The sequence below is a fragment of the Bipolaris zeicola genome (assembly GCF_000523435.1).
Source record: "Bipolaris zeicola 26-R-13 unplaced genomic scaffold scaffold_13, whole genome shotgun sequence".
Classification (NCBI taxonomy): domain Eukaryota; kingdom Fungi; phylum Ascomycota; class Dothideomycetes; order Pleosporales; family Pleosporaceae; genus Bipolaris; species Bipolaris zeicola.
The window spans coordinates 111,847-134,114 of NW_006912062.1; the positions used below are offsets into that span (position 1 = coordinate 111,847).

The 22,268-nt window shown below is 51.5% G+C and overlaps 8 protein-coding genes across 8 annotated transcripts; 4 read left to right on the forward strand and 4 right to left on the reverse strand.

The window, feature by feature from the left end:
- Positions 1 to 416: 416 nt before the first annotated feature.
- COCCADRAFT_1581 (uncharacterized protein) lies at positions 417 to 6,444 on the reverse strand (the record flags this gene model as incomplete). Its single annotated transcript, XM_007709941.1, has 3 exons — positions 417 to 479; positions 551 to 5,951; positions 6,008 to 6,444. 3 exons carry the CDS (start codon positions 6,442 to 6,444, stop codon positions 417 to 419), a joined length of 5,901 nt encoding a protein of 1,966 aa, XP_007708131.1.
- Positions 6,445 to 7,450: 1,006 nt separating this feature from the next.
- On the forward strand, positions 7,451 to 8,143 carry COCCADRAFT_85289 (uncharacterized protein; the record flags this gene model as incomplete). Its single annotated transcript, XM_007710005.1, has 4 exons — positions 7,451 to 7,623; positions 7,676 to 7,865; positions 7,917 to 8,025; positions 8,076 to 8,143. The coding sequence occupies 4 exons, from the start codon at positions 7,451 to 7,453 to the stop codon at positions 8,141 to 8,143; spliced, it is 540 nt and encodes a 179-aa protein (XP_007708195.1).
- A 255-nt stretch (positions 8,144 to 8,398) lies between these two features.
- Positions 8,399 to 10,118, reverse strand: COCCADRAFT_1583 (uncharacterized protein; the record flags this gene model as incomplete). Its single annotated transcript, XM_007709942.1, has 2 exons — positions 8,399 to 9,799; positions 9,978 to 10,118. The coding sequence occupies 2 exons, from the start codon at positions 10,116 to 10,118 to the stop codon at positions 8,399 to 8,401; spliced, it is 1,542 nt and encodes a 513-aa protein (XP_007708132.1).
- Positions 10,119 to 10,559: 441 nt separating this feature from the next.
- On the forward strand, positions 10,560 to 11,749 carry COCCADRAFT_85363 (uncharacterized protein; the record flags this gene model as incomplete). Its single annotated transcript, XM_007710006.1, has 3 exons — positions 10,560 to 10,781; positions 10,844 to 11,103; positions 11,152 to 11,749. 3 exons carry the CDS (start codon positions 10,560 to 10,562, stop codon positions 11,747 to 11,749), a joined length of 1,080 nt encoding a protein of 359 aa, XP_007708196.1.
- A 646-nt stretch (positions 11,750 to 12,395) lies between these two features.
- On the forward strand, positions 12,396 to 16,303 carry COCCADRAFT_33255 (uncharacterized protein; the record flags this gene model as incomplete). The annotated part of the gene is made up of 3 exons (XM_007709975.1): positions 12,396 to 13,302; positions 14,237 to 15,532; positions 15,594 to 16,303. The coding sequence occupies 3 exons, from the start codon at positions 12,396 to 12,398 to the stop codon at positions 16,301 to 16,303; spliced, it is 2,913 nt and encodes a 970-aa protein (XP_007708165.1).
- Positions 16,304 to 17,946: 1,643 nt separating this feature from the next.
- Positions 17,947 to 19,634, reverse strand: COCCADRAFT_1586 (uncharacterized protein; the record flags this gene model as incomplete). Its single annotated transcript, XM_007709943.1, has 3 exons — positions 17,947 to 18,662; positions 18,712 to 19,415; positions 19,555 to 19,634. The coding sequence occupies 3 exons, from the start codon at positions 19,632 to 19,634 to the stop codon at positions 17,947 to 17,949; spliced, it is 1,500 nt and encodes a 499-aa protein (XP_007708133.1).
- A 335-nt stretch (positions 19,635 to 19,969) lies between these two features.
- COCCADRAFT_33258 (uncharacterized protein) lies at positions 19,970 to 20,728 on the forward strand (the record flags this gene model as incomplete). The annotated part of the gene is made up of 1 exon (XM_007709976.1): positions 19,970 to 20,728. One exon carries the CDS (start codon positions 19,970 to 19,972, stop codon positions 20,726 to 20,728), a length of 759 nt encoding a protein of 252 aa, XP_007708166.1.
- A 244-nt stretch (positions 20,729 to 20,972) lies between these two features.
- Positions 20,973 to 22,006, reverse strand: COCCADRAFT_33259 (carbohydrate esterase family 16 protein; the record flags this gene model as incomplete). The annotated part of the gene is made up of 2 exons (XM_007709977.1): positions 20,973 to 21,111; positions 21,171 to 22,006. The coding sequence occupies 2 exons, from the start codon at positions 22,004 to 22,006 to the stop codon at positions 20,973 to 20,975; spliced, it is 975 nt and encodes a 324-aa protein (XP_007708167.1).
- Between the last annotated feature and the right edge of the window lie 262 nt (positions 22,007 to 22,268).

Sequence of the window (22,268 nt, forward strand, 5' to 3'; positions counted from 1 at the left end):
TGTTTGAAAAGCGCAAGAGAAGAAGAGAAAAGGTCTGAAGCTATGGTAGTTTGGGTGTGTCTGACAAGAGAGGTGTTAGGGAAGTATGATGTCAATGGGGTAGATGCGGCCGAAACCTCCCCAAGTGGGGTTCAAGAGGGGCAGCTGCAACTCTTAAGGGCGGAATGCAAAAGAATTGGCCTTTTCGTCCGTGACGCATGAGTAAGCAACAGGTACAGTCATAATGTATCGTTTTGATGTATAAGCACGGAACTATGGAGAATAGCATATTCTCCACATAGCGCTATGCACCCAGGACCCTATCATATCATTCATAGCTATGGTCCTCTCTGTTATTGGCTATAGTACATGACTCTCCCTCTCCCCAAATTCTCGTGAATGCCGCCAGTCCTGGTCCTCGAACGCCTGGTTTGGATCTAAGCAAAATAACTCTTCCACAGTACACCCTCCAGATCCTCCAATTGCTCTTGTTCAAACGCCTATTTTTATTGTTAGCATTTGCTTCGCATCGAGATACACCCGTGGATCTTCTGGGGATGGAGATACATACCTTAACGTCCACATGCCAGGTATCTTGCCTGGTCTTTTTGAAATCTGCAAGAACAGTCTTGACACTCTTGCCCACCATACCAGGATCAGCTGCTGCCTTTCTTGCAAGCGTAGCCAGCACCTCCGGTAACCAGGTTGGCGGAGGGCTCTGGTAAGGGAATGCTTGAATAAGCGCACCTAGGCCCAACACAGCAGCATGGCGAGTGAGTACAAGCTTTCCTTGCTCAGTCGTTGGCGTGCCTGGAATGCGCTTCTTTGGCAGCGGATTCTTGGCAAGCTGCTTAGTGAACCGCTCCTTAAGCGTTGAGACTTGGCGATCGCGGAATGCAATCGGCGAGCAACGGATCATACCAGACAAGGTAGTAGCTGCGCCCATACGCACCTCTAGCTGAGAGTCTGACAACATAGCAGAAACGCAATCGAACATGCTCTGCTGCTGCTCTTCGCTCATCAAGAACAGTCGACGGAAGTAGATAACCTGGATATTGATCAAGATCCTGAGACGCTGATGCCAGCTGGTTGCATTGCGTCCAATCCGAATCAGCGCAACAATGAATTCAGAATCCTCGCCCTCGCGATGCGGGATGTTTGGCAGATGCCGGAAAACGTGGTAGGCGAGCGATTGCAGTTCAGGATCCTCTTTAATGTCCATCATGTGGAGTAGTTGCTCCATGAAGACATCCGGGAAGAAGCTAATGAGTGATGTACATTCATACGAAGAGAGAGTGGTGTCGAGCCAGAGCAAGACTGTCTTGCCACCAGACGTGTAGGAAGAAGGCGTTTGCTGCCCTGCAGGACGCTCCTGGCGCCATACTTCAAGCCGGTCGAAGACATCGATAATGGTCTTTTTGAACTCCTCCGTAGGTTGGTAAGGTCGGACTCCGATTGATGAAGCCTCTTTCTGTGCTTTCATAAGCGTACCGACATCTTTATATGATTCGTGGTAACGCGTCCTGAAGATGCTCGCAATAGTCTGGCCCATAGCCTCACGCACGCCCTTGTAGGGATGGTCGAGATGCTTCATGAAGTCTTCCAAAATTGGTTTCTCCAACCGGAAATGCCAACCAGCATCACAGATGCACTGAGTAAGTAGATGGATCTTTGAACTCTCTTTGAAAGCGGCATTGGAATCCATATCGAGACGGAAACTGGCCAACCAGTCGACAAGCGGCCACCCACGTCGAGGATCTTTGGATTGCAACACGACATGCAGGAAGGTGGTCCAGTAGCCGGAATTTTCTGGCGTCAGACCGTCCTGAAAGATGCCACGGACGATAGGAAAGACATATTCCCACACCGCTTCCCGTTGGCCGGCTTTAAGATCTGGTGCACATGAAAGCAATGCAGCCATGATCTCAGCAGTCGCGCGGTGTTGATGCTTATCACTGCCATCGGCATATACCGACTGGGTCAGATCCTTGATGTCTTCAAATGTAGCTTCTGTCAGGCCACTGAACACAAGATCGAATGAATGGGTCAACACCATTGCACTTGACATGCGGAAACGATCAGCGCTGTTATCGCGTGGCTCCTGCTTCATGAAAGCGAAATAGTTGGAGAACCAAGATCGCGTAAGATGCTTCGCGATCTTCTGGCGAACCCCATTTTCAACCTCATCATACGACAGCTGCGGAGCATTTGGCTTGAACGCAGTCATACTCTTGGTCCACACCAACCATCCAGGGTAATCGAAGTCGATGTAATACTTGGCTTCTGGCTGAGCAAATGCCGCCAAGTACTCTGCCGTCCAGTTAGGATCTTCTGGTTTTGTCTCCACCGAAATCTTGTCTGGCAGATCTTCTTCGTTCAACAGATATCTCTCATAGTCGTGACCTGTGATAGCGCGTGTCTGAATGACTGAGTAGAGGCCAATGAGGGCACCAGCATACAAACCCCGGAGACTAGGATGCTGGTCAATCGATCCCTTGGTGACAAGGTCGATCATCTCGTCGGATGCAATAGTGTCGTAACGCATGCCTAGATTGACGATAATGGCCGCGGTCCTGCTGACCTTCTTCCAATGTTCAGTGTTGGCGATCTCCACTAGCTCCTTGGATAACTCAGATTTCTTGTCTTCGATACGAGCTCTCTTCTTCTTGATATAATCTCGTCGCTTGGTGACTTTAATATGTACACTGTCACCCTCACTAGAGTCAATGGCATACGCAATAGACTCCACCACCTCTTTGGGAAGAATAACCATGCGTTCCATTGCTTTACCCATGTCCATGATTTGGAAAGTAGCGTTGGTGGCAAGTTTTTGCACAGAAGGTTTGTCAGCACCGGTAACTTCGATGAAGGCCTTGATCAGTTTGGGGGTAAACCGCCAGTCTCGACTGATTGTCTTTGCCAAACTACCAAAAAGAAGAGCGAACATGGCACCCTTGATGCGAGGGTAATCACTCTCAGCGACAGCCTTGACAAAAGCGTCCAGTAATGATGGAATGACAAGTGGCCTAGCGCCCAGCACGCACTTAACGGCTGATTCATTAGCGGTCTGCGCAGTACGTCGAATCTCAGTGTAGAGGGAGATGCTAGATTCGGCAAGATCTAGCAACAGAGTCATGTCAAGGTCTGTCTTTGGTCGGGGGTTGGCGTTGTGTCTCAACCGCTGCAGGTGGTAGACGTTTGCCCGCCGGACTAGCAGAGGTCTAGGATACTGCTTGCGCAGTCCACTGAACCTGAAAGGTCGCTCGTCGTTTTCCAAAAGCCTTGAAATCCGATCAAGTACGTGAGCAGATCGCTCAATGCCAACGTCGATGAACCATGAGCGGTAGGCATTGTACAACGAGTTGAAGCAAGGCACATCATCAGGTTGCTTCTCAATCAAGAACTGGTGTACGCTGTGAAGCATCTCACCAACCTGCCTACGTAAGTCGTGGACAAGCGTGTAGTTTTTGTCACCACGACGGAGTGGATAGCCAGCTTCGTACTGGAAAGTAGGCTTGACCTCTTCATCTTCAGCTTCGCCAAGACCAGCATCGTCGTCGATGCCTTCTGTGTCCATTGCGTCTAGATCCGATCCGTCGTCTGATGCGTTGTTGCCATCTGTGACCTGGTCGTGCCGAACATCGAACAAGACTGAGATACCAGAAATGATCAGTCGCAACAGAACAAGATTGCGAGATACTTCATCAGACCAATCCTTTCCAGTGCCTTCACGTTTGATTGGAGAGTCCGGCTGTGTGAGGGCATGAAGTGCCTTCATTGCGTTGTTAGCATGAGTTTCGAAAAGCTTGATAGCAAAGTCGATCTCTTCTGAGCTAGGGGTGTGCCACTTGATGTCCAGCTTCTTGACATCAACCTGTCTACCCCACGACTCTGTTGACAAGCCTTGTTCAAGCTCATCTTGCTCATAAATGGAGTAGTCGATCGTGTAGGTGCAAGTAAGATTGAGCAGCAAGTGGTGGATGAAGTTGGAAACATGTACGGTAGGTGTGCCCCTACACTTCTGCTGCATGTATTCTGCAATTTCAAACAGCTCATCCTTCCATTCAAGAACTGCGTCGCCAACATGGACAACACACATGCTTAGAATGCAGAGATTCCAGACAAGTGCACGATCACGTGGAAGCACTTCTGCGCCTGTAGTTCGCGTCGAGCCAGCGCCGATTTCATCAATCTCAGTGCGGATACCTGCAAGGAGATGCGGCAAAAGGCGTTTGAGGGCTTTCTCAGGGTTGATCTTAACAAGACTGTTGCAGATGAAAGCAATGGCGTCTTTTGCTTGATGGACCACGTGGTTCGTGATGAAGTTGGCAATCTTATCAAGTGCGATATCGTACAACTCGGGAGAGAGCGCAGCAAGAAGTGGCGTGAAAGCCGCTGGAAGTTGGTTGACCACATATTCCTCGGGAGAACCACTGCGAACCCTAGATGCATCTGGCAGATTCTCCAATAGCGTGAAGACACGACCAAGGAATGTAATGAGGAACTCATTAAGTCCGGTCGTGGATGATCGTAGAATCATAGCCTCGTCTTGATCACTGAGCTCTTCATCGTAATTAATCTCAATATTACCATTGGCATTCTCCAGTCGATCAACCTGCGCTGTGATCCATTCTACAGCCAGACCGGTGTCACCACCAGCGTCATCTGAAGGCGTAGTTGCTCCATCTCTAGATGTTTCCTCGTTTGACGCCTTCTTTGCCTTTGTGAGATCCTGGAATGGAATAAGGTAGCACACGCCCTGAATATATTGCAAGGTATGCAGCGTCTTTTCCAGATCGTTGGCGTCAATACCGGGTAACGCAAGCCCAAGCACCGACGTAACGTGGCACCGGAAGCCTTTTGTCTTGGCCATGACCTTTGAAAGCATGTGCAACGCACGAATAGACGAGATTGTACGATGTACCTCGACGAGCCCCTGCATCGCGGGGTAAATCCGCTGTAATGCACCTGGAAGAATCAGGTTTGGCTCGAGATACGCCAGACTCTGTAAAGTGGACAAGGCGTACTGCACAGCCTTGTCGCTTTTAGAGAAGATGCCCATGAACGTGACCTCGCGCAGACAGAGCACAAAGCGTCGCTTGACTGCATCGTTGAGTCGTCGTTCTTCTGGTACATCCATCTCACCGCTATGCTCTCGGTTCCAACGCAGTACAAAGATATCTGCCAGGTAATACACAAACTGTGCTAGCGGCCTGGTCCAGCTCCCAGAGTTGGAAGGGTGGAAAAAGGTTTCTACCGCTTGGACTAGACCCTCTAGCTTGGTAAGTGTGGAGTCTGGATGTTCAGCGGATGCAGGCGACAACGACATGGCGATGATGCGAGCAATGTGGTGTGTAGATGGATGCTTGCGCGGGTCGCGGTCTAGCATCACAGCTAACCCCGCCCCAAGATCGACAGAACTGCTGTACGGGGATGTTGCTTGACCAACTGGGATCTCAAGTAACCGCAGAATCGCTGTAAATATCTGGGACGATTGCTCTCCTGTAAATATGCCGTACTGCGAAAAGGGGACATGCGGTGCTGTCAGGTTGTCCCGCGCCAACCTCGACAGGGTGTCGATATAGTGTGCATCAAAGAGTCGCGATCGGTTTACTAGTGACCACAAGTGGAAAAATGTGGGAAGATACTCTTGCGGTAGCAGGTGCTTCATGTCCTCTGGCGCTGGATGAGTTGGGAGTAGCAGATTGAGCAACCCCACAACGACGAATGCATTCTCACTAAAAGATGTGCTGAAAAAGGGCAGAAGCTCTTCTAGCATGGCTGGTATATCCTTGGGGTCGAAGTATGACTGCGCAAAAGTGCACATCTTGGTCAGGGTGCGGATGTTCCGCTTCACGTTGGGCGGGTGCGAGCCTCCCGACTCTGAGGGCAGCACGAACATCTTCAACTCTCTATACAACGGCCGCCAATCGAGTATCAGGTCGATGCCAGGTCGGAGGTAGTGCTTACGCCTGTCAAGTTGTCAGTATCGACTCGTCATCCAAACTTCAACTTTAGCATCACCTACTTAGTCAAGACCATGAACATGCTCGCAAAGCGTTCGGCCACTAAATAGTCTAGGCCGGGGGCCAACGCCAGCTCATAGTAAAGGTTCACCAGCTTCACCCGCGTGCTGCGGGGAAGATCGAACTTGAGTGATAGCCAGCCCCGAATCTCGCGTGTCCAGTGTACTGCGCCCGGCGCAAAGTCGCCCGCTGAAACGGCAATATAGAGATGCTTCAAGCATGTGTTCAGACTCTCCTCACGATCGCTCTGATCTTCTGTCTGGTATGGAAGGTATTCAAAGTATGGAAATGTCCGTGGGCGGCGCCTGTCGTCAGCCCCGTTGACGGTGCCGTTGGCCTGTCGCCAATCGCCACCGGGAGAAGTGGCACGAGATGTATCAGGACCAGATCCGGTATCGAGGGCGCTCATGAGCTGTGATATGCGTTCGCTTACGGCCATGGTGCCGGTTGGTAGCAAGGGGCGTGAATGTGTCTATGTGTGGCCAGGGTATGGCTAGGGCGCGGTGGGGAAGGTGTTGAGATGTAGGATCATTAATGTCGAGCTAGCAATGCGCAATCAACAAGAGCCAAGGCTTGTTTGCTCGCTTTGAATGGAAAAAGTAAGCAAATGATTGAGCAAGTGAAGGGCAAGTGGTGATAGGCTGGGGCAGTGGAGTGTATATGTATAGTAGAGTGAGCACCACCAAGCGCATCACCAAGGCGGCGGCGGGGCTGAGGGTCGAATTGAGAGATGCACGCGACTTACAGAACGATTGCGTGGAATGGGATCCAGGTTCCGATGTTGCGGGGATATGCTGGTGAAGATGAGCTCAGCCGGGGTGCAATGATTGACAGAGTGAGGTGGTTCATGTGGGTAGCCGGCGCCTCGTCCCTATGACATGTACTAATGCTAAGGTGCTGGAAGCTTTGGCCAGGCGATGTAGCAGCAAGCCAGCCAGCCAGGCCAGGCCTAGACGAATGGGGCTTTGAGTGCACACCACAAAGACAAGACGGGCTGCACTGCTTCCTGGGCACAGCTGGTGAGAGGTAGTAGTAGTAATAGTTGATTGCATACGGGCCGACCGCGCTATACAAAGGTATATATCGTCGGAACTCCGCCAGGCATTCACGAGACGCGCAACGCTGAGGTTGCCACATAGTAAGCAACTTACCCCCCATCCCATTTCCAGTCTTTCCTAGCACTTGGCCCGTGGCTGTTCTGGTCGCCAGGGCCAGGGCCATGTCTGTCCTGTATCTCATCCATGTTCCCGTTTCATTGCGTTTTCGTCCGCATGCACAAACATGGCTGTGGCACGACACGCGACACGTCTGTCTTCTGTTCTCGACAAGCCTTCTCTTCCGGCCTTGTCTTGGCTTGGACCAGCAGCATGTTGATCGTCAACGAGTCTTGGCCTTCCATGGTCCTTCTACCAAGTAGACTGGTTAGTTGACTTGTCTCAGAAAACATGAGTTCGTACTACGACGTCGACGCCATCCTTACAGATGCCCAAAAGGTGCCCTGTACCTTTGAGCTTACCGTTCCTGGTCTCGGCTATCTTGAGGGCAACATGAGCGGCGACATGAAGCAAGGCTCAAAAGTCGAACTCCCCTTGTGGCTCGGCGAGATGCTTGCATTGAGGTAAACTGATCTTTGTGTCTTTCTAACAGCCATGTATTTACACTATCTATAGCCAGAGTCTAAACACTTCCTCTCTTGTCACTATCGATCCTCCCTCGGCCCTCTCTCCACGCGTCTTGAACGCACTCAAAGCTGACCCGCGTACCGTCGATCTGCGTGCCTTAGCTCCGCACTTTTATAATCTCGGAGCACGCATCCTCGAGCTATTCGAGGAAGAAGAAATGATCGAGGTACTGAGCGATGTGAGTATTGCGCCAAGCCTTCCGGCATCTAGTTAGAGTTAACCTCCACAGACCTTCAAGGCCAGGGCTGCTTTGATAGCTGATCAAGCCCATAACCCACGGGGTGCATTAGGTGAAGGCGCCGACTTTATGCGGGGCCTAGATGAGAATGAACGGCAGCGTGAGTATCCACCAATCAACTTCGGAATCCTACAGCTGATGCCGACAAAGTGTTCCGTGCGGCGCACGACAGCGCAAAAGGCGTGCGCACCTGGATGACAGATCTGAAGAAGAAATGAGCAGGACCACCAGGGACTAGTCAGCAGGGCAACCGAGGTCCATTTAGAATCAAGCTTGGTCAGACCAGTGCAAGACTGCATAGCATAGTGGCAATGACCAATGAAAGCGCAGAGACGAAAAAGCATGACTTCGGAAGGCTGATAGTGATACACAATTGCGAGGCAAGCAGTCATGGAAGCCTACCTTCTGATTATAATACAATACCTCAAATCAACCAGCCAGTGAATTCAAATTTTGCTTTCGTTGCTTCAATCTTACCGCATCGTTGCACCAAGGTTACTGTTTTGTAACAACACAGCCAGCTGATCTGGCGGATACCCTAGGAACACTGGCCCATTGAATATCATTTGGGGTATCAACCGTGGGCCTCCAGTCTCCCCGTTCTGCTCCGGGGGCTGTCTTTGTGGCAGGGGCTCTGCGGGTGGCGCCTGGGTATTCGTGACTCCGGGCGGCGGCGATGACGGCGGCGGGGCAGCTTGTGTTGCTTGATGCTGTTCATGTGCTTGATTTTGATTCATCATCGCTCGGTGATCGAACGGACACTTTCCTGTGCTTTGCGGGGTGTCTTCCACTGGCCGGCCAGTGTCTAGCGGAAACTGTGGTGATGCGGTTGGGACGGAGCCAACTGACGATGAGCTCTCGGCATTGGTGTATTTCGCTGGAATCGATATGCCCCAAGGTCGACTTGGAGACTCGCCTACTCGGACTTCCTTTAGCGGACGGTCAAAGTGTGCTGTTCTAGTCTCGTCCATGGCATGATCTTCTGGCAGTTCCTCAGGAGTCGGAGTGCCATCATGAAGACTTGCTGAGACAGCTGTGGCCCAGTTGTGAACTTTGGTGTCTGCTCTGGCGTCGGCAATGTGGTTAGGTTCGGTTTCCGGCTCTTCGTCTATAGCATCATCAGGATCCTCAGGCAGCCATGCCTGATGCTTTTGACCCAGACCCTGGATCATATTGACCAAGTTGCCATACTTGCGATCCAGCTGGTCAATGCTCTCCTGGTTACGCTGGAAACGTGTGATGCAAACTTCGTGGCTCCTAGGTAGCTCGTGCTTGTGTTTTTCAAAGTATTCTGCAACCTCTTCTGGGTTATGCTGGTCAAGGAAGCGGATGGGACAGACGGCAGCAGACCCAGATGCAGCTACCGAGGCAGTCAGTGAGGCAGGTTTATTGCTACATATTTCGGCGCGGATAGGATCGGCGAACGAGGGTCGTTTGGACCTACGACCGCGCAGGCTAAGACGTGAGGTCGAGCTTCGCGGCGTAGCAAGAGGACTGCCTCTACCACTTCCAGATGCGAAAGGGCAAGCCAGCTTACTGGGCGTTCCGGCAACTGTGAAATCTTTTTCAAGAGGGGAAGTGGCTCTATTACTCTGTGTCTCAAGTTGCGGGGTCGGTACATCAGCTGATGGACCGCTCCATATCTTTACACTTGTTGTATTTTCAGGGGCACGCAGTTGAACAGCAGCCTCCTCAGCCTTCTGGATGACCAGTGCCCGGCTCTTGCGCTCTACATCGTCGCTATTTGCTAATTGCTCCACCAAATTCACGTGCATATGTGGTTGTTCGTCCCCAACTCGCTCGAGCTCTTGCAAAAAAGTAAGATGATCTTGCGACAGCGTGTCCGGCGCGAACCGCTTGAGTAGGTCAAGATACTGTAGAATGTCAGACAGGATCTTGCAGAATAGTTTGTTTGAACGTGATATGAGGGAATCCGAAATCAGGTCATGCTGTGGTTGTTTTCTGTCAAAGCCGCGAGAGCAGCTGCAGGTCTAGAGCTAAAGTGTATCATCATGAAAGGAGGGGGGAGGGCTGCTAGCAGTCGTCACATACCTGTTGCTTGGCCCACGAGAGCTTGCTTTCCACCTGTTTTTGCTGATCAAAAAGAGCTTGGTATTCTCCACTCAGAGCCGCAAAGCCTTCAACCAGCTGCTCGGCAAGCACTGTGACGTTGAGCTGAGCCTCGTCAGCCATAATGCCGTTGGCAAAAGGGCGAAATGTGCGAAGGTGGTGCGTATAGAGACAGCAAGAGAGCCCGGCTTTGATGACGCGGCAACGAGGCTCGCGGCCAGGAAAAGTGAGAAGGACGGAAGCTCGGCAAGGATTGCAGGGTCGGAAGCAGCGGCGCAGGCCGCGCCACGCTTAGTCATCGCTACCAGCCACTCACCTCGCGGAGAAGCCCATGGTCAGATGCGTTGGGAGGCGCGTCAGAGCGCACTGCGCCTTGGACCTGTTACGTAGCATCTCTTCTTGAACTGCAACTTTTATACGCCATGATACCCTAATAGCACAAGAAACGCCATTGTTTAGCGAAGCATCTGAGAACATCTGTTAGCATCCTCGTCGCCCTGATTCGGCACTGCAATTCCAAAAACCCCTAAAGAGCAGACGCTAAGCACCTCGACAATATTCACAATGGGGTCGATCCACGATTCCCGCATACACAAGTGGTTCGCAACCTCGCCTCCGGTCGCGTGGACAATCAGACAACTACGGGAGATTCTCATTGGGTCTCTTAAGCAGGGTCCAATCCCACAACATGTGGCGTTTGTCATGGACGGGAACAGGCGGTTTGCACGCAATCACCACATTGAGACTGTAGAAGGGCATAATCTGGGGTTTGAATCACTGGCTCGGGTATGAGGAACCATGGAAAAGGGGCATTTCCCTTGTTGGGTACGATACTGACAACTGACCAGATCCTCGAAGTGTGCTACAAGACTGGTGTGAAAGTGGTGACAATCTACGCGTTCAGTATTGAGAACTTCAAGCGTTCGAAGCATGAGGTGGATGCGCTCATGTCCATGGCCAAGGTGAAGCTACAACAGCTAGCCGAGCATGGTGCTTTACTAGACCGCTACGGTGCATCCATTCGAGTCCTGGGCGAACGCGAGCTTGTTAACCCAGATGTGCTCATGGCTGTGGACAAGGCCGTGGCCATGACCGCTCACAATAAGAAGTACACAACAATACCCAGTGCGAAGGCGACTGCTGACCCATTGGATAGAGCTGTCCTGAATGTCTGCTTCCCTTACACGTCGCGCCATGAAATCACGACCGCTGTCATGAAGACTGTCGAGACGTATAGCACCCCTATGCATAACCTGTCTACTTCGCCGAAACGCGCCTTTTCTGAATCGCATATTACGCAACATATTAGGAAGCAAATGTTGGAGGAGGACGCAGAAAGCGTATTGGAACAATCGGAGTCACGTCCAGCGTCGCCTTCGAAAGAAGCTGCCTCAGCGGAAGACGGGCGGTCTTCGTCGACGGCAACAGTCATTAATCCACCAGACAAGGATGAGTCGCAGACGGAACCTACATTCCTGGATCCTGAGTCGATTAGTGCCCAGACACTGAACGACAACATGATGACAGCCGACGCTCCACCGCTTGATTTGCTTATCCGCACTTCTGGTGTGCAGCGACTGAGCGACTTCATGCTGTGGCAGGCTCACGAGAATACGTCCATTGTATTTCTCAAGTGTTTATGGCCCGAGTTTGATCTTTGGCAATTCCTGCCCGTACTAGTGGAGTGGCAGTGGCAGCAGAAGAAGCTGCAAGAGGAGCAGCAGCGTATTCGTGGGCGGTCAAAGTCGGAGTAATACATACACCGGAGCAACGGTTGATTGGAGGTCGTGGTGAAAGGTGGCAGATCTAGACTTGAGCGCGCATCAAAGATACCCAGAATCAAGTATTCCATCCATCCCCTAATGCACACTACAAAAAGCCATCGCTTAGACTACCGGTCGATCTCGCCGGACTGGGGCCCTCGAAGGCGTCGGCGGGAGCTATATAGTACTCCTAGTTTCGGCGGCAGGCCTGGCACGTGTATGTACACAGCTTTCAGCTGCTAATGTATGGCATACCAGTCTTTCATGGTCGGTGACCTAGCATACGACCTTTGGACTTGTCCTAGGCGCGCTAGCCAGTCATAGCGCAAGGAAGCCAAACGTCATCCTACCCTACTGCCGCCCATGACAGCCGAGGAGGAAGCTATCAGTGTGCAAGCTGAGCAATGCCTTATATTGTGCGCACGCCAGGGCTTGTAGTGAGCGCCTAGTTGTCGTCACGTCCAGCTCATGTTAACGTTGTAGTGCTTACCAGTCCAAGTGACGCTGTTCTGTATCTGTTTGCTGGACTCGGTGTCTGTGTGCTATATACTTGCTACTTACGTTACTTCTTATCAGCAACCATCTTGCTTCCGTCGCTCGCCGTTCCGTCTAATCGCACGCCATCGACTACAGCATCATGAGCGCACCAACCATTCTCACGATACCCATCGAACTACGAGAGCTCATTTACGAGTTTCTCTTTGGTAGCTACACCATTCGACACGGCTTCAAACACCCAGGCCTTCCCAGCAGCAAAACGGACGCCTCTAATCGCACATCACTACTTCTCACTTGTCGCCAGATCTACACCGAGGCCAGCCGCCATCTTCCGCTCAACTGCACCCTCCACTTCCGCGGTACTGAGAACTTGCTCGAAACACTCCTCTCGATCGATCAGAGTGTACTGACCCGCTTGCGCCACATTCGGGTTCGCGCGTATCCATTCCCCTTGTACACTGGAGAGACTACGCATTACTATCCTACCTACTATGCAGCAAATGCGCTTAATCTGCTGCCTGGTCTGTGTCTCGACACACTAGTCGTGGAAGACTGCTGGCATGGCTTTGGCATGTGCGATGGCTGGCGAGACGTTACAACTTACTTCGATATCGAAAGCCTCCTCAATAGCGATGCTTGGAAACAACTTATCTACATAACACCTTGTACCGACTTCATCGCCTCGGGCTACGATCACCGGCACAAACGGTCAGCCCAGCCCGAAAACTGGGATGCGCTTATCAAGGAACGTGATGGAGTCGAGTACGGCGCCGAGGTCAAGATGTACATTGTTCCGTACGACCAACAAGCAGCTACTGGCTGTGAAAAAACCGAGGATGGACGAGCCATGCAGCCCTGGGCAGCAAAACCAGGAGATAAAGTCAACGAGGACTGGCGGATCGCAGGACCAGAGCAAGATATGAAGGGCGAGGTCAGGATCCTGGCGAAGCGAGGTAAACGGGCAAGAGTAGTACAGTTGGGTCTCAGCGAAAAAAGAACTTGGAAAGAAATCAAGGGGACAGCTGTTGGTGGCTTTGCCCCCGAAGGTGAGCAGGTTTCCAGTCCCCACGAGTACACTCAGTCTTGACTAACTTCTTTCAAGGATGGACGCCATACCACAACGACATGTCAGATGCAGTCGGATGGATATATGGTGGCTATGGGCGAAGGATGCAACTAGCAGACGCCGCTCTTCACAGTTGACTACATCGCTTCACTACGCAACCCGTCCACGCGCCATGGATGACGGATGCACGAACTCAGGATTGAGTACTGTGCAGCGGTCGGCTGCATGGCGCAAGAGTTGGCACCTTTGCATTCATCTATATAGGTTGCCAAGGTGCGTAGTGGCGCTGTCTTTGCAAGGCGGCTGAAGTATTTTGTGCGCTGTGCTGCATGGCATAGTGAGACTATGGATTCGAATCGTGGCACACGGAAGACACATGTCTCAGAAAGGTGGCACTGCACTATTGATTGTGCAGTATTTTGTATTGTGAACTTGAGATGGTTAGTTTGGGAGGTATGTGGGAATACTGCGCCGGGCATACCCACGATGGATGGAGTGCCAAACTATTCGTCATCGGCCGCTGCGCGACCGTGCCGCAAAGTTATGGGGCTCACTTCTGCACGTTCACCTTGCCGCGCAGCTGCTTTGTATTGAACTAGGAGATTCCTATTCCGACATGGTAGCCTGTCGCTTAACAGTTGTAAAGGGAGTCGCAATGAAAGTACAAGTAGGGGCGGCCGACCACGACTTTGTTTGTTCTCCGTTACACGGCGGTGCGCATTGCTTGCTTGTACGATTCACCTGTCACCTGCTTTGTGCAGTATTTCAGGCCTCTTATTATTCCCATGCGATAGACGTCGGCTAATGAACTGGCACCCGACAATATGGTAAGCCCACTTATGTATTCACATAGCACGAGCAAGTGCGTGCGTAGACTGAATATCACTAGCGCCAACTATCGCACATCATCCTAGCACTTGTTGCTGTTGGCTTTGGGTTCTCACTTGCCCAGCAGTATCCGCTTCCTGTTACCTATGACACCACTCTCAAATCACCCGTGGACCCTAGCATCACCATCTCCTTCAAGCAGCCTGAATCCGACATATGCTCTACAACCGCTGAAACGCAGAAGCAGTACTCGGGCTATGTCAATCTTCCTCCGTTTACGCTTGCGCCCTTTCAGCAAAACTATTCAATCAACACCTTTTTCTGGTTCTTTGAGGCTCGAGACAACCCAGAGACTGCACCATTAACAATATGGCTGAACGGTGGACCTGGACAGTCTAGCATGGTTGGTCTCTTTACCGAAGTAGGACCATGCAGGGTTGTGCAAGGCTCTAATGACAGCTACACTACACAGCCCAGGCCCTGGGGCTGGGATCGCAGTTCCAACATACTCTTCATCGATCAGCCCACTCAGACCGGCTTCTCCTATGATGAGCGGGTGAATGCGTCTATAGATTTCAGCAACGATGATCCAACCGGATTGGATGCCCGTAAGCAGTCATCACCCCTTCCGACTGATGTACCTGTCTGGCGCTTCAAAAACGGGACGTTCGCTTCTGGTCTTACTACAAACACTGAAGACTTGACTGCCATTGCCGCCAGATCGACCTGGCACTTCCTGCAAGGTTTTCTCTCCGCTTTCCCTCAGTACAATCCAGGGGTGCATCCTGATAGTGATGTTGTCGAGTCTGCTGCTATCAATCTGTTTGCCGAGAGCTACGGGGGCATTTATGGCCCCATCTTTGCAGATTTCTTCGAAGCTCAAAATGAGGGAAGAAAAGATGGAAAGGTACCAAGCGATGCATTGGAGATCCGTGTGGGTTCAGTAGGCATCGTTGATGGTGTCTTGGATGTTATAACAACCACAACATCAGGCCTGGAATTTGCATACAACAACACATATGGTATCGAAGGCATCAACATTACAACCTACGAGAATGCAATAGCGGCAGTCAACGGAGAGATGGGCTGCAGGGATCTGATAACGCAATGTCGTGTGCTCGCAGCAAAGAACGATCCCGATAATCTCGGTACCGATGAGGACACTAACAAGCTTTGCGCAGGTGCTCTACTAACCTGCCAATTGGCTGTTTTGCCTGTCATGGCTATCGGCAGAAGCGTTTATGACGTGCGAGTGGAGCCTCAGGTTGGGCCGGCTGCCTCCTATGTAGAATATCTGAATGATGCCAGGGTTCTACAGTCCATCGGCGCTTCAGTCAACTTCACCTCACATAGCATTACTGTTGAGAATTCTTTCAATTTCAGTAAGTCACATTCATTTGACAAGCTTCTCTAGAAAGAGAGCTTTGCTGATTCTTGCTCTAGACGGAGATGCTGCTCGTGGGACGCAGCTGACCTTTCTGGCGCGCTTGCTCGCTCGTGGCATCAAGGTGGCCTTAATATACGGTGACGCAGATGTCCTAGGCAACTGGTATGGAGGCCAGAATGGATCCCTCGAGCTATCTAGTCTTGTTCCAGGGTACGATACCGCATTCCCAGCTGCTGGCTATGCCGATATCGTTGTCAATCCATCTTACGTTGGCGGAGCCGTGCGTCAATATGGCAACCTTTCATTCTCTCGAATCTACGATGCTGGTCACCAGGTACCCTATTACCAACCAGAAACCGCATTTGCTGTCTTCAGTCGGACCATTCAAGGTCGTGACATCAGCACGGGTCGCGAGGCTGACTTGTCAACGTTTGCAACCGAAGGACCCAACACTTCTGATCATAAGAATGTGGTGCCGCCTCAGCCAGACTCAGCCTGCTGGATCAGAGACGCCGTTTCTACTTGTAAAGAAGAAGAATGGGCTGCTATTCGCCAGGGCAAGGGTACAGTCAAGAATGGCATATGGATGCCTTCAGAAAGCATTGAAGCATTTGAGAAAACGTCGGGAAGTTCGTCACTACAACAAAGTTTCCTACTCCGCCTCTTCCGTCGCGACGCACCTCCAGAACAAGGGGAAAGGGGCAAGAGAAATACAAAGATGGTCATCATTGGGGGAGTTTCTGCGGCGGTTGCGTTTCTGTTGTGAGTGCTATTGCACCAACACCCTCCCAAACACTACATAGATTAAAGCTTCATACATACCCAAAACATCCTCTCCTATACCGAAACCACTTTCACAAACAACAACCCACCAGCGATCTCAAAACTCCCCCAAACTAAAGCCCCTGATCACTAAAAATCCTACCATAGCGGCATTCTCACCACCCTATGCTGCCTACGCCTCCCCACCAACTCCACCAGCACCCCCCATTCCCCCAGTGCCATGGAAATGGGCCCCATAACCTCCACCCACATCCTCCACCAAGACGCCAATTCCCTCCTCCTCAACCCGCTCCACCGCCACATCCCACTCCTCGAATCCATCCCCGAAGCGAGTCCACGCCCCAGCTCAGATACGCGCCGCTCCCTGGAAAAGAAACCAGCGCCGCACCCCTTGCGTAAGTATGCGGCGCAGAATGCTATCCCATGCAACGGTAGCGGACTGCAAACGGTGGTGGCGAACCGGGATTCGACGCCAGTGGGCGGTGGAGAGTCGCTTGGCGAGGGGGATGTGTGAGGGATGAGCCAGGGGATGGTCCTTTGTCTGCTCTTCCTTCCTCCCTCTTTCTCCGCGGGAAAGGGGGAAAACCGGCGCTGTGAATGGGGTAGTTAGCTGTAGCATCGTAAACAATGCCTTTTTATGGTCATGAGAGAAGTTGTCCTTGCACGTTCTCTTTCTGATCCGCGTTGATTTACGTATGTGATTTAGAGACAATATGACTTATTGTGGTCTTGGGATGGGACAAAATCGGGGTTCCAAGGCTTGGGGGCGCGGGATTGAGATGGCGGGGGCGGTGAGATGTGTGAATGGAAATGGGTTTTCTTTGTTTGTTTTCTGGGGTGATATGTAAGGGGTTGGTGGGTATGCGGAAGGTAGGTACTTGGAATTTTTTTCTACAAGGGATGAGTGAGTTGCTTGTGCAGATTAGAGTGCTGTGCAAGGCTTGCCAGTTGGCTGGATGACGGATTAAGATTAGATATTTCCATTAATCATATTTCATTTAATTTTTCATTTTCGTTTTTCCTTCCTGTCCCTCGGATGATTGCATGATTCCCATGTAGCGTGGACTTAGAGCCGGTGGATTGCGGTCATGCCCTACGTCTTCAGTGGGCTTTGTTGCTTGACTAAGACTAACCGAACAATATCCCTCTTCTTTGAAATCTCTCATCGCTGACATGGATTGAGTAGAAGATGTGCAAATATGTTCCTTTCTTGGATGTTCATAGCAAACGTTCTTCATTTGCTCTGAGCATATGCAAACTATCGTACATGGATATAACAATCTCTTCACACTACCCCGCCCCCCTCCCATGACGACATCCCTGGGTATAAAAAGAAAAGAAAACTGTAGCAAGGATAATATGTCACTTCTTGCACTCCTTGCTATATAGTATAAACACCATCGCTATGCTCCCTCCCTCCATGCCAGAGTAACTAATCGACTTTTACACCTAATTAAAATTGGTGCACAGGAAACTGGAGCCGGGCGAAAATAAAAGAACTAAAAATCAAAAGGGGGTGCGCAGTCGCAGAACAGACCCGATTAGCCAGACACGATAGGCAAAAGGACAAATATCAATCCAGAACTTACTCTGGTTGTAACTTAGCTGGAAAAAATAGAAAACGGCTCAAATCTCGATGTCAACGCCAATGTCCATGCTCGCAATAATGTCATCATCCATCTTGGGCTTCCTGAATGTCGGCAGGCCTTTCCGCTCAGTCTTCTTCTTGGATTGTTGAGGGTTGGGCGTGCTTGCCCTGGAACTGCCCTCGCCGTCGAAGAGGGCGTCGACGTCTAGCGCCTTCTTCTTTTGCGCTTCCTCTTCTTGTGCCTTTCTCGCCTCTTCTTCTGCTTTCCGGCGGGCAGCCTCCTTCTTCTGGTCGATCTTCTTCTGTCGCTGTTGCTCGAGCTGGGCCTTTCGTACGCGCTCAGCTTCTAGTATGCGGTTTTTGCGGTTGAGTTCAGCAACACGCGCAGCGGCTGCCTCGGACTGCGTAGCAATCTTGGGCTGCGCCTCAGAGGATGAGCGTTGGAGAAGATGGGCGTATTTCTTGGACTTTGCAATACGGGCGCTGATATCGGCGTCGGTCCAGTAGTGGTTCTGAAGCGCCTTGAGGTCGTCGTACTTCCGCTTAAGGAAAGACTGAGATGGCACCTTGGAGTTTGTCTCGGCAAGGGATTGGCGGTAGATGTCAAGATCACTCTCGGTAAAGCGCTGGTTCGACATGAATTGGAACTGGTAGTCCTTCTTCACTGACCCGTGTTGCGCAATGACGTATTGATCTGTTGCGATGCATTTGCCATCCTTGCCTTCGAAAACGTAGGGCTTGCCCACAGAGAAGCCTAAGAAATGAGTTAGTTGTGTTCATGATGCAGTTGTCGATATGCCTACCCTTGATTTGCGCCATCTTGTAGAGAGTGCGACGTTGGGCATCCTGACCAACACCCACACGCCCAAAAGCGCCTGTCAGAGCCTCTTCGAAACCTGGGTGGAAGCAAACCTCTGAGAAGAAGCCTCTACCGACGCGCACCGATTCAAAGTCACGTAGGGTTGCAGGCACATCCTCGCGAACCTTGTCTGGTACTCTGTCGTCCCACTCAACGTCACTCTCACCGTCGGCGTCAAGATCTGAGCCACCGTCCCGATCGCCAGAGCTAGATCGCCTACGGTCACCACGTCGGTCATCGTGTCGCTGTCTTTGCTGGCCTCGCTGCTCTCGTTCGCGTTTGTATGCCTCGAGTTTCTCGTTCTTACGGGGTTGCACTTTAGGGCGACTGCTTTTGCGCATGGCATCGTCAGGGTCTTCTGAGTCGGCCTTGCGCTTTCGGTCGTTTTGAACGTTGGCGGCACGCCTTGCGAGCTCTGCCTTGAAATTGGCATTGCTCATCTCCTCAGCGCGTTGACCCAGAATCTCCTCTCGCTCCAACTGCGACATGCCCATGATCTGCCGCTTGTCTGCCTCGTCGATGTATTTACCCTCGAGGGGGTAAGGCACGTCGGCCGCGTGCGCGGGCTCGTCATCATCGCGATCCGAGTCGGATTCGTCCATGGCATCTGATCCCAGCGAGTTTGGCGATGAGGCTGCAGGCGACGAACTGGGTCGAGTCAGCGCCATGGTGCGGTAAGGGGTTGAGACGGTCGGTGGAGGGTTGAACGGAGGAGTATGGGAGGAGGAAGCGATGGGAAGGAGTGGCGAGAGATGGATGTGTGGTGATGGGTGAGAGGAGTACTCACGCCTCGCCTTCTTCTACGTCTGCGTCTTCGTCACCACCCGCGAGGGCGAAGAGCTCATCGTCGATATCATCGGCCGACATTGTGGAGGTGAATGGGAAAAAGTTTTGCGGTAGATTTTGGCCTGTTGCAGCGACAGTAGCGGTGACAACGGGTGGTCGCTGAGGATGTCAGGAGGAGATTCGGGCGCGCTTAAGGGGGAAAAGAGGAGGAAAGAGGAACGTGGGAAGTCCAAAGGTTGGGGAAACGCTCTCGGCGCTCGGACCATGCCGCGTCCGCCGAGTGGATCATTGGTTGCGTGCAGTGAGCGCATCATAGGCCATCTTCCTATTCTTCTGTTCACTGCATTCACCTTTTCAAGGACAATTGCGTATTTCTTTTCATTCCTATTATTGTACAATAGCCTAGGATATACGTCATGTGTTCTGCAATTCACTCATCGCGAACAATATCGCGCAGCATCTGCCGCAGCCTGCAATACCCAGTCCTCGATTTTCTTGCCCCCAGTACAGCCACTTGCGCACCACGCCAGACACTGCGATTCTCCAGCACAGCATCCACGTCACCGTCGCCACAAACAACAAAAGATGGCAAGCCAATACGGCCGCTTACACCCGAGCAGCGGGAATTTCTCTCTTCGGCATTGCGAGTGAACCAGACGGGTGAGCTCGCCGCCATCCTCATCTATGCTGCCCAGTCACCCGTCATCACACGGTCACATCCCCACTTGCGCCCGCTCATGAAGCACATGTACAACCAGGAAGCAGGCCACTACAAATACTTCAACGACATCATCTCCAAGCATCGCATACGCCCGACGGCCATGACTCCCATCTGGACGGCGGCAGCGAGTATTCTAGGCTGGTCGACGGCTGTCATGGGGCGTGAGGCAGCCATGGCGTGCACAGAGGCTGTCGAGACGGAGATCGGGACGCACTATAATGAGCAGGTGCGGGTGCTACTGGACTGGGCTAAGAAGTGCGAGGAGAGGGGAGAGAGCTTAGGTCCTGAGTTGGATAAGTTGGTAGTTGAGTTGAGACGGATAAGAGATGAGGAACTGGAGCATTTGGATCACGCCGTGGAAAACGATGCCAAGAACGCAAAGCCATACGAACTTCTGACCGAGGTTATAAGGGGTGGGTGTAGAGGCGCCATCTGGGTGAGTGAGCGAGTGTAATACGACCCTTGTAGACATGAAAAGATGACGGCGCGGGATTTGGACTAGGTTTCTCTGTTTCGTGATTGTATATTACACACTTGTATCACCCCACTTATCATACTCTGGAACATAGCTCATTGCACAGGTTCACTTCGCAATGGGTTCTATTTTTTTCTTTTGGAATCAAGTATGTACAGCGATTGTAGACCAGAATTACTACGATCTGGAACACCAGAATACTGCACCTCATTCCAGACAATGCTTACTTGGAAAGCAACTTAACAATGGAAGCTGCTGTAGCATTGTTGATTGAAAAGGTAGGATGCAGCTCATTGAGCCATAGGTACTCGTTGACAGGGTACTGGCAGCTAGGATCCTTGGTATACCAGGTCGGTGTACCACTATGTACTCGTTAGCTAACACGGCCCGCAGCATATAGGCTGTGGTTTAAAAGACTTACTTTTTGTACGCATCGCAGTAGCCTGTAACATTTTTCAAGTCTGCAGTCTGCTTGTAGCTCGCAGGGTTCTTGATGACGCTGTTGTATAGCGACCACGTATCGTATACAAACGTAGTGGTGCCTTTATTCTTTGCCTTGAACCCAGATACCATGTTGGTAATTCTCTTATTCCAATCCTCAATCGCCTTGCCTTCGTGCTCTACTGCATATCCGCCATCATTTTGCTGCGTGGTCAAGGGCGCGAGATTGACAGGTGGGACGTTGAGGAAGAGGAAATTGCGGCCTCCGGTGGCGTAGATGTCGGTTAGTTGCTTCTCATACACCGAGAAGATAGTGTCCCAGAGAGCAGTAGAATTGTCCCGCCACCAGCTGGTTCCTACGTCGTTGATGCCGATGAAGAAGGCAAAAAGTGATGAGGCGGATGTCCAGGGAGCAAAGTTGGGATGGGAGCCATAAGTCGGCAGGAATTGGGACTGGACCTGCTCCTTCATGCTGACTACTGTCGGTGTATACGGGGCGACGAGGGCCGAGTCAACGGTGGCACCACCGTAAGCCATGTTGTACGTCAGGAGAGTGCTCGTATTGTACGTGGTGGTAAGAAATCCGACCCAGTTGGGGCCGTTTGAAGATGTCCAGCCGGGATATGGCGGGTTGCCGAGAGGGTTAGATGGGCTTGGTTGCGTGCCGTTTACATTGAAGCCAGTCTGGGTGTAAGAATCCCCAAAGACGAAAAGGTGTTTGACGTTCTTCCATCCGGACCAGGAGGACGCTTGTGCTTCGGATGCAGCGAGACCAGTGGTTGCCAGAGACAAGACAAGAGCGATTGATTTAACCATGTTGGCAAACAGTCGTAAGCAATATGGCAAGATGAGAGAACTGGTTACATCCTGGAATTAGCAGCGGACGGCATGTTAATAAATGCGATGGGGACAGTTATTCGGGGAGACGGAACGGGATGATGATCTTGACTAGCACTAACGAGGTAGATTGAATGGAAATTGAAAGATATATGGCATTACCCCACATTTGAAGTATAAAGTGCATGGTAGCACTACTTTGACATAGTTACGGAAGAATTATGGGAGCAAGGGTACGCGG